The following is a 22,623-nucleotide window of genomic DNA, read 5'->3' on the forward strand; positions in this document are numbered from 1 at the left end:
GGAAACATGGAAAGAAAAACGTACTCTCTTTTGAACTGACAAACTGTACATGCTAACGGCTATTCACAGACGTGGTACGCTTCCACAGACAAGTGCATTTGGGTGCATAGGCACCTGGATATAGTGTGTGGAAAATGCATGCGCAGTATGGTGAACATTATTCGGCTGAACACACTAATGCACATACACTGACACACACTCAGTTACACACATTTAAACACACACACACACAAACACACATACAGGAGCAGCTCAATGAAGCACACACACACAGGGAGCGCTTCTGCTTCCCTGCCAGAACACACAGTGTGTAGAAAGCATCTGCTGGCACAGCCTCCCGCCTCCTGCCGACTGTTCGTCTGGCAATCGGGCGATGAGACTGTCCGCAGGCAACCCGCATATTTTTCTTTTTTGTTTAATTTGTTTTTTTTTTTCATTGTCTTTTTTCTCTTCATTTTGTTTTGTATTACAACATACATTTGTTTGAAATCCAGGCACATCACAAATGCGCTTGTATTCTATATACAGAATGTGTATGCTTGTGTGATTCTGTCTTTGTACGAGTCACCAAAGCAGCTCTCTCTCTCTCTCTCTCTCTCTCTCTCTCTCTCTTTCTTTCTTTCTGTTTTGTCACTCATTCTATCTCTCAGCAGTGTCTGTCTCTCGACATTGCGTGGAACACAGGCCTGCTGTCAATGCCTCTCTATAATGATCTGTTTGGTCACATCAGTTGACAGTAATGGATGCATGGGTGGGTAGAAGGATGCTTGGATGGAGGGGTGCATCCGTGGAACAATGTGTGTTTTCACCTGTCGAATGGGGCTTTGAGACGAAGGTGACACCCAAGCACACATCCAGTTACATACACACTCACTCACACAGGGACTCAGCAAGACAAACAAACACACACATACACACACACACACACACACACACATACCCATACTGTACATACACACAAACACAGAGAGGCTAAACACCTCCTTCACCACACACACACATACATACACACATACATACAGAGAAGCTATACACCTCCTTCACCACACACACACATACATACACACACACACATACACGGAGAGGCTATAGACCTCCTTCACCACACACACACATTCATACACACACACATACACAGAGAGGCTATAGACCTCCTTCACCACTGCTCTACCATCAGATCCAGGACCCGGTTTACGTTCAGATCTGAATCAAGGCCGAAGTCCGACTCGAGGAAGGGTGCCCTGGGAGGGGTGAGAGGTCGGAAGCCAGACGTCAGCGACTCCAGCCAGTCGGCGGGGTCAAAGGTGGCGACCTCACGCCTCTTCCTGGAGTTTGCGCTGGGGGGGGGTGTGGTGCAGATGGGGGGAGGTGGTGGGGGTGGGGCCACGGGAGCGAGGAGCAGGGTGTTGGACGGAGACGGAGGCAGCTCCAGCAGGAGGGAGGAGCAGAGAGGGGACGACAGGAAGTTGTCATCCTTACAATGGCTCTGAGCAGCCTGTGATTGGTCAGAAGGCGGCGGCAGTGGGGAGGATCTGGCGAGGACGTTGACAGGTGATTGGATCTCAGTAACAGGGGAGGCATCACCTGGAAACAGCATAAGGAGGATCGTATAAAGTGGTAGGGCTGATGCCAAGAAAGAATTATTGATTTATTCTGCACTTTTATTTATCAAGGGACATTAGCACAATGAGTAATGACATTTTTCAAACAGGTGACAGTTTATGCATGTGAACAAAAATGCATTGCCAAACCCATATGTAAAGCTTACCTGAATGACCAATGGTCCCTTCCAAAATATCATCAATGGACTGACTAGGATCCATCTATCATAGGAAAGACAAAAACAAAATGGACCATGACACCAAAGTAAATAGTTTGAGCCTCTTACAACATAAACAATGTTAAACACAATATATTATGCTTTATGCTATTGCAACTCCTGGAAACCCTTAGGATAGATGTTATGCATAAAATGTCTGCATACATAATCTTATACAACCTCGTAGGTACTACTTCAACAAGTGATTTGTTTTCACTATTGCTCTAATAGACGCGTGTCTGTTTGGACTTAGTGAACGGCGTGGGTCACATGAACACCTACTTCCACTCTCTGGATGGCCTCCTGAAGCTCCTCCTCCAGACTTCGAACACTGGGTGAACTTTGCACCGGGCTCGCCGTGATTTGCCTCGGCAGTTCAAAATCTTGACCAATCACATCACACGGCTGGTTGCAATACACCTATTCGTAGGCCATTAAGCACGAGACGCAGAGGTTAATCTCTGTCAACCACAGCAGCCTGAGCACCACTCCAATTTTCAAACCTTCAATTTTGATGCTTGAGAGACAATCTCCCAGAGAGACCTCAAGAAATTAAGCGTAAAACTTCTAAAGCCCTTCATCAAACATATTGGCCTCTCATTTTCCCCCACATTTTTAATCTTTGCAATCAGCTCAAGGTTAAGATATTCATTCAGCCATTTTCCGGTGCAGATAGCGGAGCACTAGATTGAGTGCGGTAGACTTGCTGGCGTACCTGAGGGAACAGGGCCTCTGCCGACCCATCCTGATCAGCTCTGCCTTGGCTGCATCCAGGCTCCTGTTGCAGAAACGGATGGAGGGAAGCTCTACAAGCCTGGAGAAAAGGGGGAGAAAGAGAGGATGTTCTCAGCTGATTAGGATTCATTTGCTCATTTTATTGACTCAGTGGTGATGAGCCAATGAAGACTAAATATTTATTTATATCTTTATCATTTTTCAGTCTGTCCACTGACTCCAATCGGCCCTATGAGATGTGGCTGCCACCTTGAGTTGCCCATATGAGAGTTCATACACATATGGAAATGAGTATTTCAAAAACATGTTGCATGTATTTTCATTGTTTTACTTTGCTTCTCCTCAATATTATTACCATCTTTTGGAGTTTACGATGAGCAAAAGTAAACATGAAATAATGCTTCATGTAAAGAATAGCATAAAATGAGGTATCCTGAAACGACACTGCAGTGACCCTTAATGGCCATTCATTTATGGAGGTTCTGTGCATGTGAATCAGGTCATGGTAATACATGACAGAAATGTCTTCTGTCTTTTTATTTTGCGTTTCTGAACAAATTCACCCTGGCAGCCCTAACATATGTATGTATGTAGAGATATGTATGTTGCTGTGTGGAGGTGATGAAGCAGGTGGTCAGCAGGTGGTCAGCAGCCCTCCTCTCACCTCGCTGCCGAGCTCTCGCGTTCTCTCCCTGGGCCGGTTCCTCATCCTCTCCCTCATCTTCAGCTCCACGCTCAGCTCCGCCGCTGCCTGCTCTGACCTCCAGGGGGCAGCGCTGGGCAGCGGGGAGGACGCCTGCAGGCCAGGGCTTGAGCCTGAGGGGGGAGTGCTGGAGGCCAGGAAGCCCACGGTGGACAGGCCGGAGTCGGGCAGGCTGGCCACCACGCCTGGGGCCTGGATGTAGACGTGCCCAGGGTTGGCCGGAGGCGGCTCAGGGGTGGGGTTGGCGGGACTGCTGCTGCTGCTGCTGCTGCTGCTGCTGCCAGAGTCCAGGGTGGGGGTGAGCTGGCAGGGGGGGGCAGGGGGAGCAGGGGGGGGGCAGGGGGGGAGGGGCGGCTGGAAGTGGCGCAGGCGCTCCAGCAGCGCAGGCTTGGTGCCGGACACGGGCAGGCCGCGCTTACGCAGGTGCTGCCGCAGCTCAGATACCTGAGAGAGAGAGACAGAGAAAGACAGAGGGGGGGGGGGGTGGAGAGATAGAGAGAGAAAGAAGAGAAAAGGAGGGAGGGAGGGAGAGACAGAGAGAGAGGGCGGGGAAACGATGAGTGTTTTCATCTTCAACTCAAACAAGAAGTCCAAAAGAAGCCGGTGGCTCCTGGCTGGAAAGATATCAAAGGTAAAGAGTAGAAAGTTGAAAGGGCCTCACCGTGAGGTCATCCAAATTAGGAGGGAGTAGCCCAGGCTTCTGAGGGGGACTTGTGTCCACAGGCGCTGAGGTTTTCGGCGGGGAAGCAGAGGGCTGAGTCTGCTGTGGAGCACCAGAAAGCCTCACCAGCTGGCTGTCGCCACTGAGAGAGGGAGGGAGAGAGAGAGAGAGAGAGAGGGATCAAAGATAAAGGGCAACAACTTTAAAAACTGCACAAACATCAAATGAATGTTTTCCCCTTGTGATCAAAACAGAGCCGCAAACAGAAAATGTGCCATAAATGCAAGCCTCGTGGAGCGTGATTTACAGTAAGTGAGGTGAGAGCAGGCAAGGCTTGAACACGTTTTGCACATATTTTTTTTTTGTTCAAGTTACCTGGTTGCCACGGTGAGCCGCTGCTGTTGGTTGAGAATCTGGAGCTGGAGGAACACCTGCTGTTGCTGCAGGAGGTGCGAGTAGGTGGGGTCGACGGGCTGGGCGGGGGGCAGCGTTCTTCTGGGCGGAGTTGCTGGCCGAGCTGCTGCCCGCCCCTGCCCGCTGGTCTGGGGGAATGTACTGGTGGTATTTCAGCTCCCTCATCTTGGGCTTGGAGTCGCGTGCCTTCCGGGGCCGAGGGGGTCTGGTGGAAGCGAGGGATGAGCCCGGCGTGGAATGAGCAGGGGGGATGGGCTGGGAGGCTGTCTGAGCGAGAGAATTGAAGTGGGCGAGGAAGAGGGAGAGAAAGATGGAAGAGAGGAAAAACAGCAGCCAATTAACTTTAATTTATGCAGCCGAATATATTTGGGCATTTGGATTTGAGTGTGCTTTGAGACGTGTGTGTGTGTGTGGTGTGTGTGTGTGTGTATGTAATAATGCATTTGGTAGTGTATATGTGCAGTATGTGTGTGTGTGTTTGTGATGTTTAAACATACCTTTGGCAGCAATGGTGTGGTCTGAGAGGTCATATATATTCCCTTCGATCTCCCGGTCGTTGCCATGGAGTTTGTCTCACCCACAGTCATGGTCATTGGCTGGTTGATGCTCTCGGTTGCCGGGAGCAACGCCAAGCTGCACTGCAAAAAGAATTTCAAAGAGAGTCTTAAAACACACAAACCAAGTAGGCGCTCTCTAATATGCATTCAGTGAATGTGCTGCCAAGCGATTATGAAAGAAAAAAGCATCGGAATGCATGTCACCACATCAATTATAGAAACGAATTGACGAATTGCTGTCCTCTACCTGACTTGGGCTGGGGTTCATGGGCGTGTTCACAGGCGAAAGGTCACTCAGTGACTGATCACTGGCCAGCCCCGGCGACAGGGAAAATGCGGGGGATTGGTGCATCCCGAGTTGCTCAGGAGACGAGGAAGTGGAGGAGCAGGAGCAGGAGATGTCATCTTCGAAGACGTCCGAGGCCACGGGGAAGGAGAGCGAAGCTATGAGGGGGGACAGACAGGTCATCAATCACATGAGTCAGTACTAGCACACTGTATGAGGCACAAGATGGAGCACTGGGGAGGGGAGGTGGCTTGTGTAATGGGTGGCTCTGAGGACAAGCTGGGTCAACTTTAGTTCAATATATCTGTTGAATGATATATTTGGCTTTGGTGTATTGATAGCACTAATAGTGTGTAAGGTCGTTATTGTCAGGATGCTGCAGGCCGAGGAGGGACTAGCCTTGATGAGTAAAACTGCCCTGTGCTCATGGGTATGACTATGAGGTGGAGTTTTCTCCACTGTGTGACACTGTGAAACATACATGGTGCATGATATCACATGGATGAACAGTACTCTGAAAGTTCATCCCATGGCCTTGAGCTAGTGTCTTTCTTGGTGGGTTATATGTGTTGAATATGCATTAGTAGTTATCATACAGTACCTGGCAAGTGTTTATTGCAACAGTTAGATTTGTACAGTGTACAGGTGTTGGGTGTGGCATTGTTTTGTTGTGTTGCGTTGCATTGTGTTATGTTGCGTTGCATTATGATGCATTATGTTGTGTTGTGATGCATTGTGCTGCATCCCATTGTGTTGTGCTGCAGTGTCATGTTTTGCATTGTGTTGTGTTGGGTTGTGTTGCAATGTCATGCACTGCCTTGTGTTGTGTTGCAGTGTCATGCATTGCGTTGTGTTGTGTTGCAGTGTCATGCATTGTGTTGTGTTGTGTTGTGTGTTGCGCTGTGATGCATTGCGTTGTGTTGTGTTGCGCTGTGATGCATTGCGTTGTGTTGTGTTGTGTTGTGTTGCGCTGTGATGCATTGCGTTGCGTTTTGCCTGTGCTGTGTGGTGGGATGTGGGGATGTGAGTGGTGTGGCGTTGTGCTGTGCTGTGTGGTGTAGTGGGGATGTGAGTGGCATTGTGTTGTGCTGTGCTGTGTGGTGCAGTGGGGATGTGGGGATGCACGTTGCGCTCACTGTTCTCCAGGGGCAGGATGTTCTTGTTGCGGAGCTCCAGGGGGCTGTGGCGAAGCGGAATCTTCTCAGGCAGGTCATCAGCCAGCCGCGCCCTCTTGTGCCTCTGAGCCCTGCCGATGGCCCGGTCTGTGGGGAGAAGCACGTGATGGGGGACAGGGATTAGACCAGGGGGACATGGAGGTGGGAGAGAGGAAAGTGAAATGAAATGAAATAATTGTCATTGCTGGAAAGGACTGAAAATTGAAAGCCTACTTTTACCTACATGTACATTGTTGTTGCTTCAGACATGAATGCAGAACATGAGATAGTATATAGCACAGAGGATTTCACACACTCCAACCATTTGACACACACTCCTATTGTTACAGGTTATGGGCTGTGTGTCAAACGAGACTTGGTTGAGAGGTTGATGGTTGAGAAGTTAGCATGTTAGATAAAATATCTGAGGGAAAGGCCATTTGTCAAGATTAAATGCCAGTTGGTGGTATTTGAAAATAGCAGACTGTCAGGGAAGAAGATACATGAATACTGGGTATAACTGGAGGCTCCCTGCTCCAGGGTGAAGCATCACCTTGTGCAGTTTCTGCAGTATGACCACTAGGGGGCATCTTCTGAGTGGCGCCATCGTCTGTTTGACGCTGAATCAGGAAACAGCAGGTAAAACGTACAATAGCAGCAAGTCTCTCATCTCAGGCACATACCCATACCCACCCACACAGACACACACATACACACACACTTGCTAAAGAATCTTAAGGAATCACGCTTATCCATTCATTGATTGACATACAGTACGTACCACAGCTTCATTCGCATCCTTCAGCCCTGGCTTAGGTGGGCAAGAACCTTTCAGTCCTGAAGAATGAAATAGAGAAATATCAGTTCATGTGTCACGGTCATGTGGTGTAGTTTTATCCTTATGACAAATGACTAATGCTAGTGCTGTTATGTCCACACACCAGAATCAGCGTTGATCTCATTTTGCTGTCTTCGATTCTGAATTCTCAACTGCAAAACTGAAAAGCACAAGAACAGGATTTAAGCTCCTTCAGATTAGTTTAACCTAGCCCATAAATATTCAATGCAAATCACATGATATGTCAGTAACATTCGGACGTCTTTCGGTGGCATACGATCTGATTCCGTGTTGCACCAGCCGTATCAAGGATTTCAATGGGGCGCCTCCCCATAAATTCATGCGTCAGTGGAGATGTACCAGTAGACATGCAGATATCTGCACGGTCATATGTGCACAATCCCCAAACACTCATTCGCCCTCTCCCTCCCTCCCTCCCTCCCTCCCTCTGACAGCCAGAAGAATTCCATGGCATCAGGTGGAACCATAGCACCCGATGTAAAGTATCAGGGCTCTGCTCCTCACTGCTGAGTTTTGAGATCTGAGAGTGAGTGAGAGGGAGGAAAGAGAGGGAGAGTGGAGGGTAACTATTTATCCATCAGTATGTCTATTTTTGTCATCCTCCATCCCCCCTCCAGCTGTCCCGCTCTCTCTTTCCCTCTCTCTAGCTCACCCCCCAAAACACACACTCACTCTCACACACACACTCACACACTGCTTCTCTGTCAAGCCTGCTAAGTAAATTCTTCCTCTCTTTCTCTCTATCAGCTGATCTCAGCCAGGAAAAGAGAACATCTTGCCCCAAGTGCAGCTGGCGGTGGAGCCGGCGCCTGTTGCCAGCTGCCGCGCTAAACGGACTCCTCCAGGTGCAGATAAGGAGTCTGGCTGTCTGATAGGCCTTTCCTTCAAATGAGTCAAAGAGCCATTCTCAAAACTGACAGTAAACCCTGCTGGAGTCTGCTGAAGTCACATGTTGATGTCCAGAGCTGTGTAGTCCTGGTATTATTTATTGTTAACTTATGGCCCAACATTTTTCACTGCTTTGAGAGTTCTAGAGTATTGTCTGGCAAGGAGACCATTCCCTTTCTTTTCTTAGGAAATAGGGGAAAAGGGTTACCAATGTGCCAGTCTGACGAAGCAATGAAATGAAAAGAATGATGAAATGTTAATGTAAAGAACACGTTTCCGAAAAATCACCCAATTTTTCACTGTTTCACTGTTATTTAATGTGTACTTCACTTATACCCAGTTTGAGTTCCTTGTTTCAGTTATATGCCAGAAATCTCCTGTCATCACTATGAATTGAACACCTAGGCCTAATGAAAGCCAATGCTCTGTCACCTTTCATTAGGAAGAGAATATGCAATCATTCTAACACAGGTTATCTTCCCTTTCTACAAAGAAAATGAGGAAAGACGAACAACTCACTGCAGAGAAAATTGACCTGGGAAAGACGTGATGGAATTTGTTTTGGGGCTTTTAAGCTTTAAGGAGGAAATGTTTCCTCTCATATGCGCTTTCACAAATTGCAAACAGGTTAGTTAGCCAATATGGCTTTAATATGACTTGTCGTCTGATGTGGTTTTTTTGCAGGCAAATGATGAGTTGTGATCTCATTATACACTATAATTACCCCCCTGTCCTACCTACAGGATTCTAAAAGGATTAACAGCAGCCGATTCCTGCCTTGGCCACATTATCAGTCTCTTAAGGGAGATAAACAGCATGGCGCACCAAAAAAAAGAAAAAGATGTTCAAAGCCGGGAGGAGCGAGTGGTAGCGCTAGCACTTGACCGAATAACATCAGCCTGGTCATTCCCCTCCACTCTACATTCCACAGGGGACTAAACAGTGACAATCTGCTTAGCTACAGGTGCAGACCAAATGACCTCCAGAGCCCCTGTGATAATTCACATGAATTCAATATGAAGTCGGATGTTTTTGTGTTGGACACTCTAGCTTCCAGAAGGCTCTGATCATTCTAATGAGGGAACATGACAGGGCAAGGGCTGGGCCAGATAAAAGGTCGCCATGCTGGCAAGAGCGAGGCTCTAGAAGCATATCTCACGTACACTAAGCCTCGGCAAAACAACACCCAAATGGGTCTCTCTGGTCAATGGTCATTACAACGACATTACAGTTGAACCAAACACCGATAAGGCCTCACATAGTGACACAGCACACAACATTCTGAGCCTACTAAGTAAACAAATAGAGATATTATGATCTATGGTGTTCATTAGGCAATAACCTACAACATGTGAGCATGTGAGGAGGAAGACGGCTTAGATGGATCTCCTCCGCTATTCCTCCAACCACTACTCTCCTGGTGGTTCATTATTTTCATTGACCAAGACCATGGAAGGTCAACACACGAGACTGGGCTCAGTGTGAATGGACAAGGGGTTTGCACAATGAGTTTTCAATTAGCACTGTGCCAAAAGTGAACGCTGGGCTGGGTGCTTGTTTGAGGGCCCTAATCAGCGATTTCTTGAGAGGTGTCGAGTAGGGAAGCACAAACTCTGACCAGTGCCGGTGGTAGCCCGCAGAGCCAATCTGTTTAATGTCCAGTTGTCCTTCAGAGGGGGGAGACTGTGGTCCAATGTCATTTACTAACGGTGAGTACAATAGTGAGAACCCTCACACACTACAGAACATGAGACTGTATGTCTCTCTCTCATAGGATATGTACCACCATCCTGGCAGTATACACATCAAGGAACATGTTTTCAATCAATGTAAATAGGTGTTATTTTAAGTATAAAAACAATGCTGACTGTATTGTGAAATAGGCCTTTGTATCAAAACAGTGCAACACAGATTGAAATGTAATGTCATGTAAATACAAATTTAGTTTAAAAAGGGTAGTGATCAGTAGACAACATTTTATCTGCCCTTGTGTACATGTGTAAATTTGTTTTGTTTTGGTTCATCTCGGTTCATTTTATTCTGCCTCGAGACATCAACACATTATTACAAAGGCAGAAAATATTGAGGGAGGGGGGGGGGGATCAACTTTTGATGAGATAATAGGCACCATGGCAAATCATGATGAGATGAGAAGTATTAAAGTTGAAAACCGAAACCAGTGTAAAATATCAGAGTGTATACACACACTTTATATGACTGCCGGGCCTAAAGCTAATTGAGCAGCTACAATGGAAAAATACTCTGTCCTTATGAGAACTATACACAATGTCATTTTAGTGCAGTCAAATATTCAAAACAATGGCACTGTATTTCATTTAAATGAGCCATAAAACTGAATCCCTTTCTCCCTCTCTTAGCTCCTGACAACCTCCAGCTCATCAGGGACTCCCATCCAAAATGGCTGCCCTTGGCTGTTTTACAAACACCTCCTCCACCTCCTACACACACACGTGACCCTTGGGCACTTACCTGAGCGGAATTTGTTGCGAATGAGAATTGACCTCTCGGAGGCCAGCAAGGTCATGATGGTAGGATGGAGAGAAAGTGGACAGAGAGAGAGAAAGAAGGGTCGGAGAAGTGGAGAGGAGGATCCTGGCTTTTTAAATCTCCCACAGGAAGAACCCAGGAGGAATGGAACCTTGCCTCTGCCTCTGGACAAAAACAACGAGGTGGGAAGAGACAAAAACGTCAGATTCCTGCTGGTTCAGGACACTAATCATTCTTCTCACCGCAAACGGAAATTAAAGCAACACCAAATAACTTTTCCTCTGTTGCACACACTATTTGTTTATCAAGCACCAGCTTTGCAAATAACAATGTCCACAGACAAGGTAGAATATGTTGCATTATTTTTTGAAAGTACGATGTATTGCGACATCAGATGCAAGTAAAATTTGTAGTTTCTCATGTCTCATTCCATCGAACTACAGATCCGCTACCCGATCCGGCAAACTTGCGGTTATAGCCGATAGAGGGCCGCGAAGCGAATGCAGAAAGTGCCGTTCACCCTGTTACGAGTTGATGAACCACTGAAACGATTTTGGAAACATTATTTTAAGGTACAAAAAACTCTTTGGTGTTGCTTTAAAGCTTTATGTGAACTACCGAATGAGCTATCATGGCCGCAGAGTTTGATTTTCAGCTGAACTCAAGGTAGAGAACATAAAGTTCTCCAAAGATGTATGACTGAGAACAGGGGAACACTCAGCCGTCAGCAGAGTGTAAATATTCAGTCTTTTTTCGGAATAGGGGAGACGAAGCAAAAGCCCAGCAAACACGAGTCCAAGTGCAGGAGCGCCACGCAGACCAGCCCCAAGAACGGAGCCACACACTCTACGACAGACTTCACTAATCCCCCAGAGAGCAGCTGGCACACAGACGGAGACAGAGATGCTAAAAACATAGAGAGAAGGATAGAGAGATCAAGGTACAAACACAGAGAGAGAAATACAGAGAGAGCGAGCGAGAGAGAGAGAGGGAGGGAGGGAAAGAGAGAGGGTGACTGACAGAAACAGAGGCACGGGAGTGTGCACTGTACCAAGTCCTACTGCTACCAGTGGCAAAAACAGTGTCATCCAGTGAAAGAGGAGGAAATATATTCAACTGGGCAGATTCACTCTCACACAGTCATGGGGAAAAAATTCTCTGGGCCCAAAAATGACTGATCCACAGTGTGTGCGCAGAAGATAGAGTTACCAGGGAAAATGGAGGAGTAACTTCAGGGCTTTACACTTAATTATTGTACCCAGCTTTCATGAACAACCACTTCATTTCAGCATCGATCAAGATGCCCAGCTGCTCTGCATGCATAAGTAAAATCATTGAGTACAAATCACTGGGAATATCTGTCTGTCTCCGCATATGTCTATGTATAAACACACATACGTCCACACACAACACACACACACTAAGCACATATAGACATACACACAGAGAGCTCTGGAACATGGGGAAATCGTTAGAAAATAAAACAGAATAGTTACTTACAGAAGGATCCCTTAGGGACGGCAGAGTAAGTTGAAGATTAAACTGGCGAGGGAGAGAGAGACCTGACAGAGGAGGGGGAGAAAACTTCAGTCAGGCGCATTTAATCAGGAGATTTCTCTCGACAGTTTTGCAGAGATATCTATCTGCCTTCCGCGCGTTGCTTTCTTTTTTCACGCAGAAAGTTGTCCCTGAATGGTGAATTCGGGAGGAAAGGGGTTCCAAAGTTCCTTCCTCTGTCACCTCTCTCAGTATTCACCCTATCCTTCTCTCTCTCTTCTCTCTCTCTCTCTCCCTGTCGCGCTCTTGCTCCCCCCTCGTTCCCTCTTACCCCGTTGCCTCCTGGGTCATGCCAACTGTGTGAAGCTGTCAAATCAGTCCCCTGCCCCCCAACCCAACACACACACACACACAGAGACATACACACACACACACACACACACATTCTCCCCCACACCTTCCCTGTAGCCTTTCACAGCACACCCCATAGACCCTGCACACAGACATCTGCTGGTGATTGATTGATGCTGAGATTTGGTGACTAGCAGTCCCCTCTATCTTCCACGCTGTCCTTGTTATCAGCATGTGTGTGACAGGGCAGATTGCACATCCACGTGCGACGGGATATTTCACAGGCGTATTTTCATTCCCTTCAACTGTGCAACAGTCTGACTTCATCCGTAATACATCATCTTACCTTTTTTCAACTTCAACTCAAAATGGAAAGCCTGATATTAATCACTATAACTGTTCGTAGTTGTTCTAATTTGGCCCTGATAAACAGGGAGAGACATGGCGATGTTTCAATGTTAGTTTGTTTTTCAGTGTGTGTATGTGGGTGAAATATTTCCATTTGACACAGGCCTATTTAACTACACTGCTCAGCACATACACATGTGTAGTATTTCAGATAGGACCATGATCCTCTCTCTCATGGCACTTTAGGACTTCATACTGTTTATAAATGTCACGCTTGGTATCCTGACTCAGTTTCCAGTTGCCCCATCACATGAGGCTTTGAGATCATTAGAACGTGGACCATAATGCTTGTATTATTGTATATATGTGTACACTTGGACACATGTATGAATGCATAGGTGCCTGTCTGTGTGTGTGCGTGCCTGGGTCGGTTGGGGGAGGTAGCTGGATCGGGTGCAGTTGAAGGGAAGGGTGGTGGGGGGAAGGGAGGTCGTTACTGGGCCACCTGTTGAGTCAGTTTGACAGACAGGTCGGTGTGTGCTGCCTCAGCAGGTCGGGGGTCTGGTGTTCGTCACAGGGTAAAAGAGACGATAGTAGGTGGGGGAGGGGGGGGGGGGCACAGGAAGTCAGACCCCAATCATTTCATCTGGTGAGGGCACAAACATAAATATAGATGTTTTATTAAATATAGATTGGTTTAAAGTCGGAGTAACAGATGTTTGACCTGACAGGATGGGACTGACAACAACAGACATCAAAGTTGTGAGAGACCTCCCACTGCTGCAGTGTGGATTAATGCATTTCAACAACCTGTGTTCTGTTTGGTGTAGGAGTTCCTGTGCTTCATACATCAGGATGTGTGTGTGTGTGTGTTCACCTGTTTATTGCAGGATTTGGTGCTCTCTGTATGTGTGGTTGTGCCAGTGACGCCATTGAAAACTATAGGAGGAAAACTGATGTAATGCTCGTGGCCCCCCACATTCCCACACCCATTTCAGGAAACCCTTTCTGATTAGCACCTGTTACCCTCCTTCTTTCTCTCCCTTCCTGTGTCTGGCACGCACACACACACGCAGTTTTGAACAGAGCACAGATTGTTGTGTTCTCAATGGTGAAAGCATTTTACTAACTAAAAGGTTCAGGTAAAAGCAGCTCCACTATTCAGTTCTGGGTTATTCCGTGTCAAATCAGACCAAATCCAGGAAAATGGTTGCTGCACCGGTTCAGATGTTGCTCAATGTTTGTCTACCTAATATTTAGGTCTCAAAACTAAGGCCTGTAAAATAATTTTGTTAAATTCCAATGTTTTCATTTTTTTTTTTCACCCTGGACTTTGTAGATTTTTTATACTCTCAGAAATACCTTATCTTGGAGGCCATGTTTGGGCATTAATATCTTGAAAAGTATTATTCCTAGTCTGCCCAACTTTGTAGGGTGGATGACAGATATGTTCTCAGTATGATAGGATGAATACAAGTTTGTACTGCATGGCCATTAGTTTTATATAAGGCTCTAGATATGGAACAAAGTGCAAAACTGGTAATGTTGAGGGTCTTCTAAACAAATCGTTTGCATGCATATGGCATCAATCATTATTTTGTCTGCAAATACAATACTTTATTCATGTTGAGCCAATATTTGAGCTCTCTGCAACAAATGCACATGAAGATATGAAGGATAAAATAAGGTGTGATTGCATTTTTTGGTCATTTTCATAGGACTAAAATGGTATGTGGGGTAGCTAGTAGGAAGAGATGGGCAAGCTATTTGCAAAAGGGTTCACGACTGTTGTGCAAAGAAATGGCTGATCTTTAATGCAAAATCTTCATTGCCCATTATCAGCAACCATTCATCCAATGTTCCAAAGGCACATTCTGTTTACAAATCTGATATCATGTTAAAAGGCTAACTGAGAAAACATTGGAGAACCCTTTTGCAATTATGAAAGCACATAATGTAATCTGAAAACTGCTGCCCTGATTAAAAAAACAATGCAACTGATCTCAGCTAGTATTCTGTCTATAATGAAGTGGAATGGACATTTCTAAGTGACCCCAAACTTCTGATTGGTAGTGTATGTAGAAATGTATTATATATTGGCAATAGTAATGGCATAGCAACTGAGTAACAAATAGACTGCTGCATTGTCTGGAAATGTAGGCATCATTTCTTTGATACAGTATCACATACAATTGCGAGACCTCTCTCTTGTATAGAATGAGTTTGCCCCCCAGTGGAACTTAAGTGTAATTACAACAAGGCACAGCTCCAAGGTCATTACAGCAGAAGAATATTCAGAAAACCCAACCTGGCACGTACAGTACACCTGGAATAATTAACTGGGTGGGCAAGTTTCTATACAAACTGTTGAAATATCTTGACATTTTGTCCCTATTCAACGCAACCCATTCTGGGGTGCTGCACCAGCAGTAAGGCCCTTGCTGAATAAAAGACAAGGGACAGCAGTGTGCTCAACTGCGGCTTTTCTCAAAACACAAAAAGACATTTAGAGACCTTAAGGACTTCTAGGGGTATTTTAGGGATAACAAATGATTGTGTGTGTGTGTGGAGGCAGGGGTTACAAGCCCTAAAAGATCTTAAAGATATGGCAGAAAAGCTAACTAGCCACACTGGGAATGATACTTCATGTGTCACAGGTCAACACAACAAATCATTGTTTTTCATTTCAATGCTACTGTAAGCATTTGGGTAGAAAGAAATAGTCAGAAACATCAGTAATACACTCTTTGCTCTACATACATTAGGTTTGCTATAGTAACCAAAAAATCTAATGCACATGACCAAGCACCTATTGTACAGGTTGTTGCTGTGTTTCATCACGGTGAATGGTAGGTTCCTCTGTGCAGGCCTCTACATCCCGAGTCACCTTCCTCTCCTCTCCTCTCCTCCCTGCTTGTCTCCTCCCCTCTGATCTCGGTGACAGCTGACGGTCGCCGCTTTGAAGATCCTGCCAAACGGGACACGGCCCAAAAAACACGGCACATCTGGCAGCTTGGTTTCCAAACAGCTCTCTAATCATTCATCCATCTCCCAGGAGACAGAGCAAAGCTAAATAAGTGCACACCTCCAGCCTGAAGACCTGCGTGTGATGGATGGATGTGGTTTAAGCATCAGAGGCAAGGCAGAGACCTGACCACACCCACATATAAACCACACCGAGGGCCAGGTACAAGTCAACAAATTCACTGTGACAACAAACACGCATTTTTCATAGGGGGATCAATCACTATAATCTCATTCACCCATAAATGACTGCAGTGCTTAATATATTTGTATTATTAGATTCTGTTTAGTAATCATTATCGTAGTGGACCAATTATCACAAAACTACCTTAAATCTAAATAATATGCCATTGTGTTGGTTACTTGGACAAAAATAGGCTACTTTAAAATTGACATCCATTTCCATTTTCAAGTTGTAATAGTGCCATCCCTATAGGAAGTGAGCAACTGAAAAAAGGCGGGGTGACTTATCCTGTTTGTTTCCAAATTCTTGGTAGTGTGGCCATAAATACACAACCTTGTAAACTGAATCTTCATTGTAACGGCCCTGTAAACAATGCTTTTTCAGTGTCGTTCTCCCTGGATAGTTAATTATGTGTGTTTTCACAAATCTCTTTATTATAAGAGTAAATCATTACCAAATATAAAACACAATTATTTTGACACTCATTAATTACAAAATAAAGGGAACTCACTATGGGATGACAAACCATGAAGTGGACTCAATTAAGCCAGCGCAGCGCTATCTTGGAGCGAGCACCAGCGGATCTCTCTGTGCGTGGCTGTGGCGGTGGCTGTGACTGTGCAGCAGAGCTGCGATGTGCTCAATTGGCCAGATAATTACAAGAGAGTGGCTGAGTGAAACACAGGGGTTAACAAGCAAAGCATAATCGCACAGTGCAAATATTCACTCTCATAATTACACAGGACATATCTGATCTGAGCTAGGTAACTAATTGACCCATGTCAATTTCCCAAGGGCTAATACCTTGCTATTAACACAGTAATTTATTTGGATATTTGAATTGCATTATGCCAAGGCTTAGTGAGGGATTTCAAGAAAACAAAGACAAAAGTCAGTGAGGCTTACAGCATCTCTTTGCCCCTGTCTGGGAACACAGGGTGCAAAGTAAATACAGTTGAGTTTACTAATTATTCTTGATATAACATGATTCTTTACACTTTACTTATAAACATTTTTACCATTCTTCAAGGTCCTTTGTGTCACTGTCATCTGTCATTAACAGATGTTCAGATTTAACATGCACCTCACAGGTAACAGTAAAGAAGAGGATTTACCACATCCAATTAAGAAGGCATGATCTAATAGTGCATCATGATATTACAACAAAATATAAAGTGTATAAAACAAATGAATTTGCATTCACACAAACAGGTAGCACACTTTTATAAATATACAAATAAATTTAAATGAAAACAGATCATTTCATCCTTACAGAGCGTATAATTGCACCAATCATAAAGAAAACAACTAAAAATTATGTCTCTGCAGCCAAAAGGGCAAAAAAGTCAAAATAGTTTGGAATATACTGCTTAATATTCTGCCAAAATACATAATTTCACACTGCACTCAGCTTAGGGTCTGTCCATTTCAGAAATGATAATCAGACCATGGGGGGAAAAACAGTCCTGCTGCAAAGCCAAGCAGACGCCAGAACGTTCCGTGTCACTCTACGTCTCCGTCTCCATCTCCGTCTAGCTCGGAGTCGGAGTCCTGCTCTGGTACGGTGGAGCTGTACCACTCGGCGCTCTCCTCCTGCTGCACGAGCACCAGGGCCTGCGAGGCCGTCCCCACGCGGCCGCCGTCCACCTCCATGGCCTCGTGCTCGCGGCCCTGGTGCTTGCGCTTGGTGTGGCGCCGCAGCGTGTTGCGCTCGGCGAAGCGCATGTGGCAGAGCGAGCACTGGAAGGGCTTCTCGCCCGTGTGCACGCGCTGGTGCCGGAGCAACTCGCCGGCCTCCCGGAAGCGCTTGGAGCAGATGGAGCACACAAAGTTGCGCTGGCCCGTGTGGATGTGCTTGTGCCTCTCCAGGTGGCTGGAGCGCTTGAAGGCCTTGCCGCACAGCGGGCACACGTGGGGCTTGCTCTGGGAGTGCGTGATGGAGTGACGCTCCAGGTCGGACAGGTAGTAGAAGATCCGTGGACAGTACCGGCAATAAAGGACACGCCGGGCACAACTGGAGGGAGATGGCGGGGAGACAACAGGCTGGTTGGCGGGGTACATGCCAACAATGGAAGGGGAGATGGGGGGTGTTGGCGATGAGGAGGAGACTAGCTGTTCATCCTGTGACGATACAGAGTCTGATGCATTTTCGGAGATTGGCACAGGTTCTGGCTCCGGTTTTGGTAAAAGTTTGCCTTTGGGACTCTGGGGTTCCTCAGAAAGGTCAGAGGTCACCAGAGGAGAAGTAGGTCCTGGGTTGCTAGGTGATAGGCAGGAGGTGGCTGGCACCTCAGAGCTTTTTGTTTGGGTATCAGGGGGATGTTCCGTTCTGTTTTCCGGAGAGTATGTTGGCCTGAGCAGGGCCTCGCGAAAAGACTTGGGCGTCCAGCTGTCTGACTTGTCAGAGTCGAGATGTCTGCTGTGACTTGTTGAACTAACATTACTTGCACCAGCAGGCAAAACAGTGCCAGGTACAGGGGAAGGACTAGCTAGCGTATTTGATCCTGAAGCAGTAGAACACTGCGACTCGGGAACTAAGAGGTCGACAACAGGAGGATTTGACGCCATAACGCCCGATCTTACACTTGGCAAGCTTGCAGTTAGCGGAAGTGCAACAGAGGACACGGATGAGATTTGTGAAAGCTGGCCTGAGGAAGCATTGAGGAGCGGAAGCTGGGTGACAGAGGTCTGAGTGGAGGACACAGGCAACGACGACAGAACAAGAAACATGGGCGATGACTGAGTATTTTGAGCAAGAGTCAGAGGGAGGGAAAGTGCCATTAACCCTGCATTTGCCTCGCCTGAGCCAGAAGAGGAAGCAGTCTGTAGCTGAGAGGAAGGGAGGAGTAGTATGGGTGTATTCGAGGTGCTATTTGCTATGACTTGAATGGGCTGAGAGGAGAGACTAGACAATGCAGGTAACATAGACAGTTGAGACAAGTTTGAAATGACTGGACTAGATTTTACTGCTATATTTTGAAAACTAGCTGAAGTTGCTAGTGTTGTGCATGACAAGTTATTGGAGAGGACTGAGCCGTGTGACAAATTCTGCTCAGAAAGCACCGCTTCCGTCAGGGTCGATGAGGAGCAGGGCTGGTCTTGATCAGCTGTTAATGTGGAATCTGGTTGATCCGCCTGCTCCTCAGAGTCCATCTGTGGAACTTTAGTCCCATCTGGTGTGAGCGTGTACGGGACGCCTTCAATATCGATGAGGAGCATATCCTCAGCATTGGCCTCGTCCAGAGGAGCTGAGAGGGAAGCAAGGTCTGTGACTTGGAAGTTTCCCCACTGCATTTCCCCGAGCTCACAGGAAGAGTAGTCATCTTCCTCCACCTCTGGCTCTGTCCTTATATCTTCGATCTCATCTACCTCCATTACTAATGAGCTTTCGTTGGCAGCATCATCCCCTGTGATCCATACACATCTACTTCTGAAACTCCGGTCTCTCTTTTTAGGTAAGCTTAAGTCAAGGGCCTCCATAGTTTCTTCAAACGGGTTTTCTTTGACAATGTTTCCATCCTCAACCTTAAAGCAAATATCTCCCCCTTTCCCAAGAAACAGATGAGACACCTCAGTGTCTGCCTCAGTTGCCAGATTCTTCTGATCTCCAGTTCCAGCCATGAGGTTTTCCCTCGTCACCGGTTCAATTTTAACCTTTTTGTCCAATTCCTGAGTGCTTGTTACAAGGGTGTCGTCAAATCCCACCATCACTTCCTCCTTCTCCTCTTTAATATGCATGGAAAGATTGACATCAAGGAGCTTACTGTCACTGGAAGATCTCATTCCTTGGGTTGACCGTTTCGCCCCAGACACTGGTGGCTTTACCAAGGTAGCAGAAAAACCCTCTTCCATTCCCGTGTTTTGGACAGCTGGATTGCTTATTTTTGCCAGGGAATTCATGGGTTCCATTTGAAAAGCTAGGACACAATGTTGTGTTCGGGGACCTTATCTTGACTGTTTTCTTTGCTTTTTGCAAAGCTAATATTACAGCTCTGAACTTCAGGTGCCCCCTAACATCAATGTTTACATCACTAAATCTGGAAATACAACATCCAGTGTTGTAAGAGATGTCTACATAAACCTATCCAGAGTTTTCTTTGGCTCTCAATAACTTTAACTATCCAGAGGCATCAGGTGTTGAGTGCTTTGGTTATACTAAGAGAGTGTTTCAGATTGCATTGTGGTCTGCAACACCTCTATCAATGTAAAGTGCTGCTGCCACTGAGAATTCAGCCTCTTCTGTAAGCTCATCTTCAACTGAGGACCTCCAACTGAAGAAACAGCTGTTTTACATGTAGGCCAAGGGCTCTCAAAAGGGACATTCTGTGAGTTCTGAATGATGTCCACTGGCCCCTCTTGGATATCAGCAGGTTGTGCCATCTCTGGTTGTTTTAGGTCACCATTAGTTAACAGTCCAGTGGAAAATTATTGGTTCCATTCCAAAATGGGGTCATAATTCTGAAAAGTCAGGAAAGATCATTTTTTATTATAAAAATGGCCAATCAATTAAACACATTTTACAGTAGACTCCTCTAAAACTAATTATTTCCCAAATATTACCTTATCAAACTCTTGAATTTACTAAAAAAGCATTACATATCTGTTAAGACAATATGAATGTTTATATAACAGATAAATTGGCCTTGAGATATAAAACACTGCTAAACACTGCTAAATTTGCATGTCAGAGAAAGACTGTGTGACATACGATACGACATACAATGGATGGGCCTACAACAGATGAATAATAAGTAGCCCTTTTAGAAGAATGCTGCGACTGAGATGGCACAGGTGCCAGAAACAGCTAATATAGTAACATTGTCTCCCTCTTGTGAGGAATGGCTATATTGCAATATACATCGCCTTCTCCAAAGGTTACTGGTTATTGTTCATGGCCTAAACCTGCTAAACCCCCAAATATATTATTATATAAATATGCCTACAAAATAAATTACAGGTGGTAACATGACATGTTATTGTGAGCACTAGAGAAATATTCTGTAGGCTAGGCACGACAACAAAAATATTTTTGAATAGTTTCATGGTCTCATTAGGCTTAATGCCAATAATACTGGCATTATTACTGAATTGGCACATATGAAACTCATTCTGTAGATTTCTTTGTAAAAAACCCTTGCATGTAGCCTACACAGAGGGCGCCCTACTGCACGGGATCACTAGCCTATAGCCTACAGACAATGAATTCTACAAACCAGTCAATGTAAGCAAAAGTAACAATGCATTGTCTACCAAGATAAAAATTATGCTTAGTCCATTTTCTTTTTATTATGTAGTCTTTGGAGTCTATGGAGTTGATGTTTAACAGACGATTCCCCTAATCATCGCTAAAATTATGACATGATTGTGTGATTGTGCGTTACAACAATTGCATGTGTTGGCTACGACAATCTTAAAAAGTAAGAAGGCACTAAGTGTCACAAGTCTTGTCAACTTAGCTGTAACCAGGTGTGATGTAAGAAGTGGGGATAGGCATAGCCTACAGCATCTGCCAATTCCAGATAGTTCAACATATAGTAGCCTAGGCTTCCAAATTAGCCTATTAGGTGCCAAATAGACTGAACAGTTTTAAACTAGACGGTGTTCCACAACGAATGTTTCTGGAATGATACCTTTCAGTTAGAAGTGAAAGAAATGTGTCTTAACAGTTCCAGCTGGAAGCCTAATGAACTGAAATCCAGCTGTCATCCGCAAAATGACAGACGACGGTACCACGTGGATTCGGTCGAGCATAACAAAAAAATGTATAGGCTACTAATGCAACTGCCTATGGGTTTAGGACGCACACAGACTGCTCCTAGCTGGCTACTGTTATTCATTCTGTCATGCACACCCGCGTCTAATCTGCCGAGGGTTCGAGTGACATTGTAACATTGTAGCCCATAGCCTCGCTTTAGCTTGGCTTTGACGGACCCAGCTCATGTTCTCTATCGACCCAATCAAAAGCCGCAAGCGACTAAACTAACTGTCTTCACTGAAACGACTATCAGCGTAACTGGCTGTAGGTTTGAATTTTGATCTCGGTGAAGTATGAAAGACAATTCGCTTGGGTAGAAAAGGCGACACGGACAGACGCCATTACGAGTCGGAGGTCCGATTGAGGTGACAGAAGCAGCACATGACTATTTGAGCATCTCACTCGAACCCGAGACATTGAGTAGCCTAATTATAACCACGAAACCATTATTCGACTCCAACAATAGTAGCATTATTTAAATATCCCACAATTTGCGCTACTTTCGTAATGTGGCCACCACAGACATTACATTCGGACCTTCAACCAGCCATTTTATGTGCAGCTTAGCAAGGGTTCGAGCCGGTGGGAACGCTTGCAACATAGCTCGATCAGAACCCGTCTGTAACTTTCTAGCCCATCACAGCGTTGACTGAATTTACTACGTTTCAGAGTAAAGAAAAACATATCCAACGCAGGTGTTGTAGGGTCTCGTAATACTTTGTGTCAATTTGAAAATGAATTTGAAACTGCTTACTCTCCACGAGAGTCTGTCGTTCGCATAGGCTCCGGCTCACCCGACCCTCAGATACTTCCGGAAGACCAAATATGAATGGGTGACCGAGGCTCACTGCTGTGAGCAAAGAGAATGGGAGGGGGAATG

The 22,623-nt window shown here is 45.7% G+C and overlaps 2 protein-coding genes across 2 annotated transcripts; both read right to left on the reverse strand.

The window, feature by feature from the left end:
• Positions 1-1,011: 1,011 nt before the first annotated feature.
• Positions 1,012-12,446, reverse strand: si:dkeyp-69b9.3 (myocardin). Its single transcript, XM_042107359.1, is given in 16 exon segments — positions 1,012-1,584; positions 1,769-1,823; positions 2,102-2,239; positions 2,535-2,633; positions 3,219-3,701; positions 3,919-4,060; positions 4,294-4,400; positions 4,402-4,599; positions 4,830-4,970; positions 5,137-5,333; positions 6,312-6,437; positions 6,883-6,949; positions 7,111-7,166; positions 7,271-7,327; positions 10,567-10,748; positions 12,085-12,446. Coding segments are annotated over 15 exon segments (2,349 nt in total). The 5' UTR covers positions 10,622-10,748; positions 12,085-12,446; the 3' UTR covers positions 1,012-1,156.
• Positions 12,447-16,330: 3,884 nt separating this feature from the next.
• On the reverse strand, positions 16,331-22,583 carry LOC121721287 (protein sister of odd and bowel). The gene is made up of 2 exons (XM_042108089.1): positions 22,498-22,583; positions 16,331-20,446 (listed from the first exon to the last, which is right to left on the reverse strand). Exon 2 carries the CDS (start codon positions 19,895-19,897, stop codon positions 17,492-17,494), a length of 2,406 nt encoding a protein of 801 aa, XP_041964023.1. The 5' UTR covers positions 19,898-20,446; positions 22,498-22,583; the 3' UTR covers positions 16,331-17,491.
• Between the last annotated feature and the right edge of the window lie 40 nt (positions 22,584-22,623).

The sequence above is a fragment of the Alosa sapidissima genome, chromosome 10 (genome assembly GCF_018492685.1).
Source record: "Alosa sapidissima isolate fAloSap1 chromosome 10, fAloSap1.pri, whole genome shotgun sequence".
Classification (NCBI taxonomy): domain Eukaryota; kingdom Metazoa; phylum Chordata; class Actinopteri; order Clupeiformes; family Clupeidae; genus Alosa; species Alosa sapidissima.